The sequence below is a fragment of the Ceratotherium simum genome, chromosome 40 (genome assembly GCF_057802395.1).
Source record: "Ceratotherium simum simum isolate JZ-2026a chromosome 40, ASM5780239v1, whole genome shotgun sequence".
In the NCBI taxonomy this organism is placed as follows: Eukaryota; Metazoa; Chordata; class Mammalia; order Perissodactyla; family Rhinocerotidae; genus Ceratotherium; species Ceratotherium simum.
This window is the reverse complement of record NC_141939.1, coordinates 282,540-296,745: the sequence shown is the minus strand read 5'-3', so window position 1 is coordinate 296,745 and position 14,206 is coordinate 282,540. Positions and strand designations below refer to the sequence as shown.

The 14,206-nt window shown below is 52.7% G+C and overlaps 1 protein-coding gene across 1 annotated transcript in view; it reads right to left on the bottom strand.

Annotated features, from left to right (window-relative positions):
* Nucleotides 1-3,778: 3,778 nt before the first annotated feature.
* The window catches only part of PAX8 (paired box 8), a 60,060-nt gene continuing 49,632 nt past the window's right edge, over nt 3,779-14,206 (bottom strand). The window contains 3 exon segments of the mRNA XM_087426078.1: nt 3,779-4,990; nt 6,401-6,487; nt 13,306-13,407. Of these exon segments, the coding sequence (XP_087282204.1) occupies nt 4,914-4,990; nt 6,401-6,487; nt 13,306-13,407 (266 nt within the window). The 3' untranslated portion in view covers nt 3,779-4,913.

Genomic DNA, 14,206 nt, shown 5'->3' with positions numbered 1-14,206 from the left:
CTGCCCCAAATCTCTCCGCAGCTGGGTCTTAACCTTTGCTGCCTTGAAAGAGTAGGAGAAAGGATGTTGTCCAGGGGAGGAGGCTGACCGGGAGGGGACTCGCCAGGGACGGCCTTGCCTGCCTCCTCCAGCTTCGTTCAGGACGCCAGGCACCTGGTTCTGTTTGAGGGGCTTAGAGATGTGGAGGTGTGTGTGTCGTGCGAGCAGGGAGCGGTGGGGATGGGTGTCTGCCAGCAGGAGATGACGACCTCCAGCATCGGTGTCCCCCAAAGACCCAGAGGAAGAGAAGAAAGTAATGAGAAGAGCAAGAAGCCAAAAGGGAAGGGGATGGAGAGAGGAAGGACAGGTGCTTCTGGGCCTTTCCTGAGCACGATGCAGGACCTCTAGGCCCTTCCTGAACATTCACTTCCCCCTTCACGGGTCCACCCCCTGGAGACAGAAAGGTCTCTCAAATGGTGGCACGAGGAATAATTGCTTTGGACTCAGCAGAGGCAGGACTGGAATGAAAAACTAAAAGAGGTGGAAAAGGAAGGAGAAAGAGGTGAGAAGGAGAGGGAAGAGGCGGCCTTTGTGGGACGGTGCTCTCCCCAGAAACACCTCAGCTCAGCCTGGTGAGTGGGTGGCACACAAACTGGGGGGGGGGGGCGTGGGGGGGTGCAGAGGAACAATCAGACCCCTTCAGATGGAAATGCTTTATGACTCTAAAGGTTGGAGAGGGGCTGCTAAGGGGTGGCCCTAGGGGAGGGGAGGCTTAGGGCTCAGGACCAACCCAGCACTCCTCGGCCCAGCCCCAGTGCTCCTTCTCTACCTACAGGCTGACCTCTGGGCCTTTCATCCAGGACTATTCGCCAAGTTGGGAGTGTGTGGCAGTGACCCAGTGGCCACGTGACTCTGTCCCCCACCAAAGTGGTGATGGGCGATTGAGGTCTCTGCAGAAGCCTGGCCACCTCCAGATATTCGAGGCCTTAGATCAGGGGTCAGGCTGTGGTCCCATCTCCTCTGAATGACCTTGAAAAAGTCAGCTCTTGCTCTCGGTTTCCCCAAGTGCAACACAGGGCCAATGTTCCCAATCAGAGAGAAAAATGGATGCCACTGAGCTTGATAAACCAAGAAACGAAGCCGATGTGAAGGGTTATTATAACTTCTGAGGAGGAGGGAGGGCAGGGAGGACAGTTAAGTAGGGAGTGAAGGAGGGCCGGGGAGGGAGCCCCAATCCCCAATGGCCCCCCTACTCCTGAAGCTCAGGCCCACAGACCGGGGGCCTCAAGGTCTCCAGCCCCCTCCTCCTGCATCCACCCCCAGAGACAAGGACGTCAGGAGTCGCCGAAGGAAGACTTAGGTTGATAGACGTGGGGAAAGTGTGTATTTCGGAGAGGGCGGCAGGAGGAGGATGAGGGCAGGTGGGAGAGGGGGAACCTCAGCAAGCTTCCCAACTTCTCTGGCCTCCCACTGCCCCATCTGTGGACTGTGGCCAGTATCGCCTCTCGCCTGAGGTTGTTGCGAGGGTTGCGTGTGCGCCTGGCACACGAAGGGCAGAAAACACATGTTCTTTAGTAACAAGTCATGGCAAGGATATTGGAGAAGTGAGCAGCTGGGAGGGAACCACCCTGGGGGCTGGCCTTGGGGGCAGGGCTCCCAGCTGCCCCCTGTCCCCACCCCTGCAGGCCCTGGGGTAGGGGCCAGAGGGTCACAGCAGCTCCAGCCCACCTTAGACAAGCGGGGTTCTGCCCCACTTGGTGGGCCTGGGGGGGTTGGAGCTGCTCTGTGTCCCAGCAGGAGACCGCCGCCCTGCAGGGGCTGCCTGGTCCAAGCGGACCTCTGTGAGCTCCAGGTCCCCTGGGCCGGCCTGGTCGGTGCTAGGAGGGCGGGGGGACTGGAGGAGGAAGGGTGAGCGGCCTGGAACGCTGAGGAGGCCTCTCCACGCAGGCAGTGAAAGGGACTGTTCCAGTGCCCAATGGGGGGGGGGTGAGGCTAGGCCTTTGCCACTTTGCGAATGCCTCAGGCCCAGGCCTCACCCCAAATTTTCCTGCCAACACACACTACTCCCACACGCCCTCAGAGAAACCAGGGCCCTGACGCCGCAGCACAGTAAACCAGCCCTGCTTCACACGCAGCCACCCCTGGATGCCTCCCACACTCCCATGTGCCCCCCTCACGTGCCACCCGGACTTCTCCCAGCACCACCCCCAATGCTGGGGCACCTCAGGTCATCTCTCTCCCCCATACATAGATGACTATTTTCCGAGCTGCTCTGGGCAGTGTCCTGCGATGCTCAGCTCACCTCAGAGAAAGGGAGCTCTGAACCATGGTTGCCTGCATCAAAAGCATGGCCTGAGTCCCTTTGTCATTCAGAGGTTGGAGAGGGCCTGCCAGGAGCACCCAGTGTTCCCAGAGAGGGCTTTGGCTGTGAATACAAAGGTTTGCTCTGCAGGCTCAAAGTGATTCTTGGGTGGTGGGTTCATTGTAGCCCCAGAACCAGGTGGGGCTTGTCTCGAGGCACTCAGGAACCCAGAGTTCTGAGATCATGAGGAGCCTCGGATTCATTCCAGGTGCCATGCTTGTAGCTAGAGGGAAGTCCTGTTATTGAAAAACGAGCCTCATCTCAGATCCCCTCAGAAGAGACGGGGATCGGTTTTCTCTGTGGGAGGGTCCCCCCATGGCTCCACTCTTCTCAGCCATCCTCAGCGAGCATCCCTGGTCTCTCCTTTGGGAGGACCGGGGAAGTAAGAATACCATCTCCCAGCCTCTGTCCACTCAGCCTTGAAGTCCCTGGGCGGGGTGAGGAATCCTCTCTTCCATCTGACTCAACCCCAGTTGTTGTCTGCCCAGCTGTCGACATCCACCTGGGCATCCAGCTACAGAGCCCTGCCCCTCGATCCAGCGGGGTCTTACATGGAGAGGGTCCACGCAGACACCAGACAGCCCCTGGTGTGCCAAGAACCCTAATGGGGGCAGAGCCCCTGCAGTCACTATTGTATTTCCCCCCTTGTTCGCTAAAATTTCTTAGAAGGGGGTTGTCCTAAGTCCCCGCAGGCTCCTCACCCCTTCCTGGCCCTGCCACCCCAGGCCCGTCTATTGCTCAGTCTCGCCAAATCTTTAGAACCAAACCAAAGGAAATTAGACCTGCAGTGGCAGCCCGAGAACCTCCCTTGGGTCTAGAACCCTATGGCATCCCTGACGAGGGCCCTGTGGTATTGGGTGAAAGTGCTGGACTTAAGGTAAGAGGACTTGACTGAATGTACCACTTCCTACCTTGGGCAAGTTACCTCATTTTTTCTGAACCTCAGTTTCCCCATATGTAAAATGGGGCTAATCACAACTTAATTTATGTGAGGCCCTCCACGCGGCACCCGGCACACAGCAGAGCCCAGTCAATGTCTTCTCTCTTCACACCATGGGGGGAGCTGTGCAGGTGGGCTCCAGTTTGTAGCTCTTCCTGGATCTTTCACCAACCCTCCCCACTGATTCTCTGGCTTCCTGTTAATAACAACGGCAACGACTTGTGGGGAGTCTACGATTGGCCTGCACCGTGCCACGTACTGATTTTCTCCTCACATTTACTCAGAGTTGGAGAAATCTCAGCTTGGGATAAGTGGTTTGCCCAGCGTCAAACATCTGTTAAGGGCAGAGGGCGAATCTAGGTCGGGCTCCTGGGCAGTAGATGGTCCTTTCAACTCCTGGCCCCAAAGTAAGCTCATTGGCCACTAGGCTCGGAGGTTCTCTGGAGAAAGCCCCACCCCGGGGTGCTTCCTTCCCCAGCCAACCCCAAAGCCTGAGATGAAGAGTAATGGTTTATTGAGTCATGTGGCAATGGTGGGTTGTCTTTAAAAAAAAGAAAGAAACATCAGGAGAGAAGCCCACATGGCAGGGAGACAATTCACTGAGAAGCCAAAGTCTGGGGGTGGAGAGAGGGAAGCTTGACCCAAACAGAGCTTCATTTACAGTATTTACAGACAGGCCTTGGGGGCAGGAGCTGCAGGGGGCCAGAGAGGGAACCTCCGATGCTGGCTTCAGGGGGCTGCCTCAGGGTCTCTTCGGTTGCTGTGGTCTTGGGCTGCAGGAAGCACACTTGGCTTGGCAGGGGCTGCGGGGAGAGGGAAGTGGGTCTCCAGCAATTCTGCCTTGTTCTGCCCTGGGCAGGGCTGCACTTCACCCCTCAGGAGCCAGGGACCCTTCGGAACGTCTGTCTCAAGCTGTAATAGGCTGGGCTGGCTGACGGCCGCTGCCAAAGGGGTGATCCATGGCAGGAGAACCGGAGGTGTGCTCCTACATTCACAGCAGCAGGCAAAAGGAAGGGCCGTCGACCACTAGGTGGAGCTTCTGGTTGACTCGACCCAGCCCTCAGCCCATGGCCAAGAGGGAGATGCAGAAAGAGCCAAGGAAGCTTGAGTCCAGAAGGTGGCCAGCCAGAGCCTCAGCTCTGGGGCAGGTGGGAGGTGACTCTCAGGGTGGCTGTGGGGTGGAGGCTCCACACCCGGCTGTGGCTCATGAGCTGGACGGAAATGCCTACAGTAGCCATGACTGCTAGAGTGTGTTGATGACAGAGCCACAAAGGGGCCTTTGTGCGTCCCTAAGCCCATCGAGGGACCCATGTGTCGTCCCTCTCAAGCTCCTCGGCTGTTCCTTCTTCTCGCCACATTTCTCCTCCAATTTTGTCTCTTTCAGAATGGGACAGTTCCCTCTCCCTGGGACTCCTGCCCCTCATTAAGGAGTCTTGGAGGACAGTTTGGCCTTCTCTAAAGTCATCCTGTCTTTCATGGTTCATTAAATCAACCACACAGGGAGTGAGCCGCAATGCTGGACTTGTGGTTATTTTTCACGTAATAAATAAAGATTCCTTTGTGTGACTCTCTGGGGCCTGTCCCAGGCCGAGTCCTCCTGTTGCTCAGTGGCTCCCACTGTCCCCATGGCAACTACAGATGGTCAAAGGCCGTGGCAGTGGTGGGCGGTGCACTTGGCCTTGATGTGGAACTGTAATAATACGGGGAACCTGAACAAGTTAAAAAAAATAACAACAACACTGCTGGTCAGAAGGGGAAATTGCACCATAGCTTTCCCCTGCATCGGCTAACCTTTAAGACAGCACAAGTTAATCATTTATCCCTCTGGCCTATCTGATCATCAAAGATTAACTCCTCTCCGGCCCTATTTCCTCCTTCTCTGGCCTTACCTTTGAGTTTCTGGCCAGAATGAGAACCATTGCTTCTTGCCCCTCCCCCCATCATTGCTTTGACCTTCAACACCCTCGTTTCACCGAGAGGGTAACAGACAGCAGTTACGTCTCGAACCCTGAAGAACCAAGCACATTGGGGGATCACTTCCCCAGCCTTGCCCAAACAGCCCGAGGTCAGAGAATCTTCCTCTTAGGAACTAGGTGGATTAGAATCCTGACTGGTCAAGGAGAATGTGCATTTGAGGGCCTCCACGGGAGGTTCTGTACACCTGCAGGATGGGCAGCCTGGGGGGGCTCCGCAGGGAGATGGCCACCGGCACATCTCAGAGCCCTCACCCTTCCTGGCTAAACTGAACAGAAGGGTGTCTTGGAGTTGAACCCATCTGGCAAACAGAGCCCAGGTCAGCTACACTCCCGGTCATTTCTGGAATGCCAGAAGGTCATGGGAGGAGAGGAGGATCCTAGGAGAGGTAGGTCCTGCCAGGCCTGCGATGGTGCCCGTGGGGCCAGCCACACTTGCACCACTGCTTCTCTCTGGCTCAGGTTTGCTCTGAGACCCTCAAGTTCATCACTCAAGGAGACCCTGGGAGATTCCTCAAGTTCCCCATTTATGGGGCTTGGTTTCCTGAAAAGCTCCTCTACCCAGCCCAGGCCCCAGGGGAGAGAGGGTGAAAAGCAGCCCACAGCTCACTCTCTGGACCTCAACCCTGAATCTGTCCACATCACAAGCCAAATATCAGGAACGTGGTAGGACAAAGGATTCCTGTGTAAGGGCTTTGGTGCTGAATCACACGTAGTTGTGAGCCACTTAGATGTGAATGTGGGCAACAGGACGGCATTCTTTGCAATCAGCAGGCTCCCAGGCAGGAGGGCGGCTGCGTCAGTGTCTGCTGCTGTGGGACTGTAAGCCCCTGAAGGCAGGGAGTCCACTCTAAGACTTTTCTGGAGTCCACTCTTGCCCTCCCAAGGCCCGAGTCCTGAATCTTAGACAAAACAAAGATTTCATAGCCATGGCCTTGGGGAGTAGGAGGAGAATGGTGCAGGGAAGTCTCTCGCTTCTGCCCTCTTCCCCTAAACAACCCGGCACACGGCCTTCCCTCGACCTGCGTGGACTGCGAATGACACGTGTCTCCCCAGGCCCTCCGTCTCTCAGACAACTCTTGGCCCAACCTAGGCCCTTACCCCGCCCCACCCAGCAAGGGCCTAGGCTGCCCCACAGCGACTTACTCAGCAAGCTGGAGTTGGGGAAGCGCCAGGCCTCGCTGTAGGAGGAGTAGGGGGTGTGGCTGTAGGCGTTGCCAGAGTATTCACTTCCTGTTGGAGGCAAACAGGTGAGAGGCTGTGAGGTGGAGGGCACCAGTGTACGGCTGAGGGTGGAAGAGAAGGTCTGGGGTAGGGGGGAGCCAGGGCAGGGACAGTGGGAGCTCACAACGCCGCTCCATCAACCTTTGGGGGCCCCTCGGCCTGCATCATTTCGGACAGTGCCTTTTTCACCAGGTACTGGAGGCACTGCCCTGACAAGCTCAGCCCTCACAGGAACCCCACGAGGTGGATGGCATCATTACGCCCATTTTCCAGATGAAGAAACTGAGGCTTGGGGATCTGCAGAAGCTCACAGAGCCAGAGGGTTTGGTGGGGTTTGGAAGCTGTGCTGTGACTCCAGGGCCCAGCTTCTAACCGCTTCTCCTGCTGCCTGGACCTTCTGCAGAGGGGCCTTTCCAGGAGGGGCCAACAGCCTTTCTGGAAGGGCTATGAGGGAGGTTAGCTGTCATAGAAGGAATCAGGATGTATAAACCTGTTAGCCTCCCCAGGTCTGAGTTTGTAGGGCAGGGTGTGTGTGGTGGGGGGGGAGTGCTGCGGATTAAGGGGAGGAGAGGAGGAAGAGGCCCTGGAGGACACGGACCTCTTGGAGAATCTGTGTCCCGGGACTTGCTCTGAGGAGCTTGTTATCCCATCCCAAGTCTGCCACTTCAAGGAAACTCAGTGTGTGAATTTACACAAAATAAATCAAATCACCTCTTCCTGTGAGTGGATTCTTGGCTTTACCAGAGGAATTATTTACCAAAGAATTACTTCAGCATTCCCTTAAATAACAACAAGAAAGCCAAGCTGACCACCACCATTGCCACTGGTACTCGGTAGGGAGCTTCGAGTTGGCAGAGCGCCTTCCCACCCACTGAGCCGCCTTCTTCTCACAGCCCTCCTACCAACACTCGTCAACACCGCCAGTTCGTAGAAGGGGCGGCTGGAGAGCAGCACGATTGAGCAGTTTGCATCACATCACACTACTGGTGAAGGGCAGAGCAGAACCCGACCTTGAGGCTCTTAACCCTAAATTCCAGATAATGCCTTTATGCACTTATGAGACAATTCTCTCGACAAAGCCAGGTTGCCGCTAACCCTGAGATCCGAAGAATGTCCACACCGCCTTTCAGAAACTCATTTGCCATTGTGAGCTAAGTGCCTTCTGTGGCTCCTGGTCTCCGTCCCAGACTCAGAAAGGGAGGCTTGAAACCGCCTGGCCTTGGAGCTGGCCTGCCTGGAGTCAAATCCTGGCTCCCCACTTCCTAGCAGTGTAACCTTGGACCAGTCACTAAACCTCTCTGAGCATTGGTTTTCTCATCTGTAAAATAGGGCAAATTATTGTCCCTATCTCATGGGGTTTTAGTGAGGATTAAATACACATTACATGCTTAGCACCATGCTTGGTATATAAAAAGCACTCAAGAAATGCTAGCTTTTATTATTTTCCCATGAAGCAGGTGCTAAAATAAAGTGCAATGGAAGCTCAAATCAGTCATTCAACCAGTTTTAAAGGCTGGACGGGGGTCAGTGGGGGCTGCTATCTTGCCAGAGGAGTAGGCATTTGTGCAGGAGGGATGGAAGCGAGGAGAAGTAGGAGCTGCAAGTAGACGGGGGCCACTGAATGCGCTCCCTGTGTCGGGAGTCAGCGACTGGCAGCGAGACAGTGAGTTCCTCAGGGCAGGGACCAAGTCTAACACAGATCAGGCACACAAGAAATACATGTCAGGAAAGGAGGGAGGGAGGAAAAGAGCAAAGAAAAAAAAAAGAAAGAAAACTAAGAAATGAACTCAGCCAACCATTATTTCACAAATGAAGAAACTGCTCCCCAGAGAAGGAAAGACATTTGCCCAAGGCCACGCGTGGAATCAGCGCCTGCACTAGACCCCCGGCCCCCCAGCTCCTACTCCAGTGCTCTTTCTTATATCCCACAGGGCGAAGTGCCCCTCTTACTGCTGGTGTACCCCACATCTCCCTGGTTTCAGTGCACCCTTGGAGGAGGCCGATTCTATACTGGCTACACAGCAAGGGCCCCTGTGTCTTTATCCCGCCCCACCCAACGCCAACCACTGCCAGCTCTGAAGGACGAGGAAGAGAGGGGGAAACACAATGTGTCTGCCCTCTCATTGTGTCACTTGTTCATGTACTCACTCACTCGTACACTTATTTACTAAACACACACTCACCGAGTACCTATCTGCTTCAGTCACATGGAAGTTGGGGTAGGGGATGGGCTCAGGATGTGGCATACCCCTGGGGGCGGCATCTTCTCACCACCAGATCTGTCAACCCACTGCAGCCATGGCAGACGAAATGTCCCTGCACCCATGAAAGACCAACCCATCCTCTGCTCTGCATCCCTCCCCACTCACCTTTCCAAGGACTCGGCCCTACAATTTATCCCCTCTCTTTTCTGCTTCATCAATCTCTCCCCTTCTAATTCATCACTCCCTTCAGCCGGTGAACATGCTCTGCTATCTTCTCTTTTAAAAATCCTCTTCCTACCCCACATCCCTCTCCAGCTACCAGCCCCTTTCTCTGCTCCATGGTCTCTGCCTTCACCGCCTCATCCCCCTCCAATCAGGCCAATGCTGATCCCCTCAAACCCCCACAACCTCTATCCCGATCATTCCAGTGGTCACTTCTATGTCCTCCACCCCCTCAACCTCTTAGCCCACTTTGATTCAGCTCATCACTCCCTCTATGCCTTTGGGGTCGCCTGATGCCTACTCTCACGGTTTGCTTCCCAACCCACTGGCCTTTCCTACTCACTCTCCTTGCTGGTTCCTTCTCTGCTAGACCTCTAAATGTTGAAGAACCTCAGAACTTGGTTTGTGAGCCTTCTGTGATTTTCCATCACATTCTTGTCTAGTGATCTTGTCTAATCCCTTGGCATTAAATAACAGCTCTGTACAATGGCTGAAATTTATGCCTTAGTCAGGAATCTTTCCTGACTTCAGACATATATCATGTGCCTGCTGACTTACTAAACTGGGCATCTAGGAGGCATTTCAGTCCTAATGTGGCCCAACAAGACTCTTGATTCCCACCTACCAAGCACTCCACCTCTTCCTCTCCTGGTATCCCACCAGTATACTTGCCACCAGCATCGTGCAGCTTCCCAAGCCCCAAACCTAGGAGTCATCCTTGTTTCCTCTGTTTTTGAATCTCTACACCTAATTCACCAGCAAGTTTTGTTGGTTCTACCACCTCCACAAAATATATATATATATATATATAATATATATAAAATATATCCTGTGTCTCTTTTCTCCTTTTTCACTGCCACCTCCTAGCCCAAGCCACTGTCATCTCTTGTGTGAACTACTACTACTCCCTAACTGGTCTCTGTGTTTCCTCTCTAACTGTCTATAACCATTTCCCAGCAGCCCAAGTAGTCTTAAAATTTGACCCAGCCACTACCAACATCTCCTCATTTTGTAGTTCTTTCCCTGCTCACCCAGTATTTTTGGATATACTCACCTTCTTCGTGTGTGCGATCATGCTAAATTAGTTCCTGCCTTGGGGCCTTTGCACTTGCTGTTCTTTTGGGCTGGGGATGGTCTGCTCCAGTTTATCACTTGGCTGACCACTTTGAACATCTTCTTAGAGAGGCCTCCCCTGATCATTCAATCTAAAGTAGTTATCTCCTCTCCCTGTGGCTCTTTATTACATCATCCCATTTTATTGTCTTCCTAGCACTTATCACTGTCTGAAATTACCCCGTTGATTCATTTGTTGACGTATTTACTGTACTTTTTTTCCACCGTTAGGTTTTTTTTTTTTTCTTTGTGAGGAACATCAGCTCTGAGCTAACATCCATGCCAATCCTCCTCTTTTTGCTGAGGAAGACTGGCTCTGCGCTAACATCTATTGCCAATCCTCCTCCTTTTTTCCCCCAACGTCCCAGTAGATAGTTGTATGTCATAGTTGCACATTCTTCTAGTTGGTGTATGTGGGACGCGGCCTCAGCATGGCCGGAGAAGCGGTGCGTCAGTGCACGCCTGGCATCCGAACCCCAGGCCGCCAGTAGCGAAGCGCGCGCACTTAACCGCTAAGCCACGGGGCCAGCCCTCCACTGTTAGGTTTTAAGCTCCATGAATAGAGGCACCTGTCTTGTTCATTGCTGGATCTCCAGCATCCCACAGAGTAGATTTTCAACCAATATTTTGTTACGTGAAAAAGTAGTGAATGGATGGAAAGATGCAAGGATGGATGAAAGGGTGAATGTTGGAAGGATGGATGTATGGAAGGATGGATGGATGAATAGATGGATAGATAGAAGGATGGATGGATGGCTGATGGATGATGAAAGGAAGAAAGGATGGACGGAAGGAGGGATGGATGGAAGGATGAACAACGGAAGAATGGAAGGATGGAAGGATGGGTGAGAAGATGCATGGATGTATTGAAAAATGTATGTAAAGATGAATGAATGGAAAGATGGATAGACGGATGGATGGATCCATCTATCTGGAGCTGTCAGTTCAGCTCCAGAACTGGTGCTAGGGTCATTAACTGTGTTAACGGGACAGGAACAACAACAACAACGATTAGAAGGCAAAACAGAAGATGAATGGACAAGAGAGATCTGTGTCCTGCTCCTGCTCCTCTGTCGCTCTCCTATAGCTTGTGTCTATTTCTGGTACAGTGGGAGGCAGTGTGGAGTAGTAGAAAGAGGCCTAGATTTGAAATCCAAAGACCTGTGTTTGAACAATTTGGCCGGTTGGTATGGTTATGACCCTGAGAACACCACTATGCTTTTCTATGCTTGTTTCCTTATCTATGTGAAACCAGCATAAAACCAGCCTCCCAGTCTTATGGTGAGGATTAAATGAGAAATAAAGTTATATCTATGAATGGCCAGGTACACAGAAGTACATAATAACTGATTGCTTTCTTCCTTCCACAGTTGACTAAAGAATGTTATTGGCATGCCTTGCTTTAAGCATTTACCATGTGCCTAGTACATAGTAGTTTCTCAATGAAGGTATATCGATTTTAATGGAAGGAGTCCTCATTCAGTCAACTGGGAGATTGAGGACACTGGTAAGAGATGGACAAATAATTTTTCTACAAAACAAATTCCTTAAGAATTCAGTTGCGCCATTGAGTTCCTAGGAACCAGCTGACACATTTAAATAGGACTGCATTTTCTGAAAACTGATTTGCATGTAACTTATTGGGAGCCCATCTTCCTTGCAAGGCAAGCCCCCTCCCTTTTGCAATTCACTTGCAGTGGATACTGTAGTTGTGCTATTTTTTTCTTTTTCCACAACATCCATTCAGGATGAGGTCTTGCTGGAAATAACCTGGGGGCCTTTGATGAGAGGCCCAAGCCTTCCAACTACCTCACAGGCCAGACTCTGGGCCCCAGAAACCCCTTGCCCTGGGCCTGCCCCCGGGGAATGATTCATAATTAAGAGAAAAGCCCTGTGCTTTACACTTCTTCCTCCTCCTCTAAGCAGGCGGCAGGGGAAGGTGGAGAGGTTGGAAGGGGGATGGGGGGAGCCAACTGGAGCCTGGGATTTTGATTGAGAGGCCCCATTATCCACACTCTTAAAAAAATAACCGAATCTTTTCCTTTTTTATCTTGACCAATCTCATTTCACGCTCCAGAAGAGGAAGGGAGGGAGGGAGGGAGTTTGGGGCCAGGAGGGAGAGAGGAGTCAGTATTCTGTATTTTCAACGCTGCATTAAGCACATCGCCACGGTAACCAGGCAGCAACAAGTGCCAGCTCAGCAGGTTCCCAGGAAGCACAGAGCCTCCTCACCCCCCTCTCTTCACCCTCCCTTCCTTCTGCCCAGGAGAGCCCAGCCCACCTGCCTCAGCACAGGACACCCAGAATGGGTGGCTGGCAGAGAACAACCTCTGCCAGGGAGGGAAGGAAGGAGGCCTGGGTGAATGCGCTAAGTCCCTGGGGTCAGAGCCAGGGAGGCTGACCCAGGGCTGGCATGAGGGTTACAGATGCCCTGATTCAGAGCCCCTTCCAGAAGCTCCAGGTCCTCAGGCCTCCCTGGGCAGTGGAAATAGCTCAATTCTACCCTCTCCATCCTTGAGTCCTTCCTAGAGGAAAAAAGTGAGACTTGCCCAAAGAAATTCTCATCGTCCTCCTCACTTGTCCAGACCTAGACACTCCGGGTCACCACTGGGTGAAGATCACGTTGGTAGAAAAAGAAACCCAAACGACTGGCAGTCAGAATTCCAGGACGGTCCAAATGATGATGGAGAAATACTCCCAGAGCCATCTCACACTCTAAAGTACCTTTGGAGTACCTAGAACATTGGTCTTGGCCACACAGGGTCGACTGAGTGTGGGGTGCGAAGGAGGATCTATTTCAACCATCTTCATCATCCTCATCACCAACACCATTCATATTCAGATTTCACGGAAAGGTTAAACCAAGATTCACCAGAGTTAAATAACTGGGAGACCATAGGTTGCTAAAGGGCCAGGCTTATGTTGAGCTCACAGTGTTCTGCTTGCCCCTAGCATGCTCTCCATCAAGCCTCTCCGAATCAGTGGAAGAAGTGGTAAAGCTTGGATTTGAACACCGGTGTGTCTCAGCCCCTCCCTTATCATCATGGTGGGTAATGTGGGAGCATCTGGGAAGAAGGAGGCTTAGCTGGGGAGAGCTAAGGAGCCAGGACCGCACTGAAGTCTTTTCTCCAGGCATTTACAAGAAGACGCACCCTTCGGTCCATCCTTCAATGCCCTTTGGGAAGTCTATGCATGGGACACACCCTACCTCTTGTCCCCTCCTGCTGCACCTTTGGCCAACACTTCCTCTTTGCAATGCTCCCCCTCCTGCCCAACCCCTCCCCTTACCTGCCACCATGCCTGCGATGGCAGAAGAGGCATAACTGCCCTGTCCACTGGTGGGGATGTGGGGTGGGTATCCGGGCAGCGTGGGCCCCACCATCTCTCGCCCTGGAAAAATACAGCAAGCAGTCATCACTTGGGCCATAGTGGGCTCCCGTACTTACTGTCTTGCTCCCCTGAGGCTCAGCAAGTCTTCCCTCATGCCATGCCCACTCTTTCCAAAGCCGTTCTCCAAACCCACTTCCTCCCTCCTCTGTGCCCAAATTCTTCTCTCTGTCTGGCCTTCTACAGGACACAGGCTCCCCCATGCAGGGAGCACTTGTTATTGCAGTCCTGTATTGTTCTTCAATGATTTTATTTACATGAATCTTATTAATCCATAAGTATGTCATAATATTGGAGGGAGGCTGGGGGCTATGTCTTCTGAGTCTTCCTTATGCCCCAGGGCATCCAGCATAGCAGTGGGCACAGCTGGCCTAAATAAATACATTAGAAGCCACTGGATCCAAAGCTCACATCCCTTTCAGCCCCAGGTCTGAGGAGAACCATGAACAAGGCTCTATAAAGGGACAGCATAGGTGTGGCCTGTTGGCCCATCACTATTCTTTTTTGGACCTGTGGCAGACATTGCTAATCAATCACTGCACTCTTTTCCACTGAGCCAGAGAGGGGGTACCCACTCCTCAACCTGGCCTTCCAGGTGGATACAACCTATCAGAGCTGGACAGGACACGAAACTTACTGACTATCCCTGACCTAGAAAGGAGACGTGGGCGGAGAGATACTTAGCATTTACACATGACCATGAACCACACATCTGTCAATTCCATCCCTGAAAAGAACCATTTTCAGCAAAATAGACACCCATCTCTCTTTGTTTATCTACAATTTGTGGGTAATACTCTTG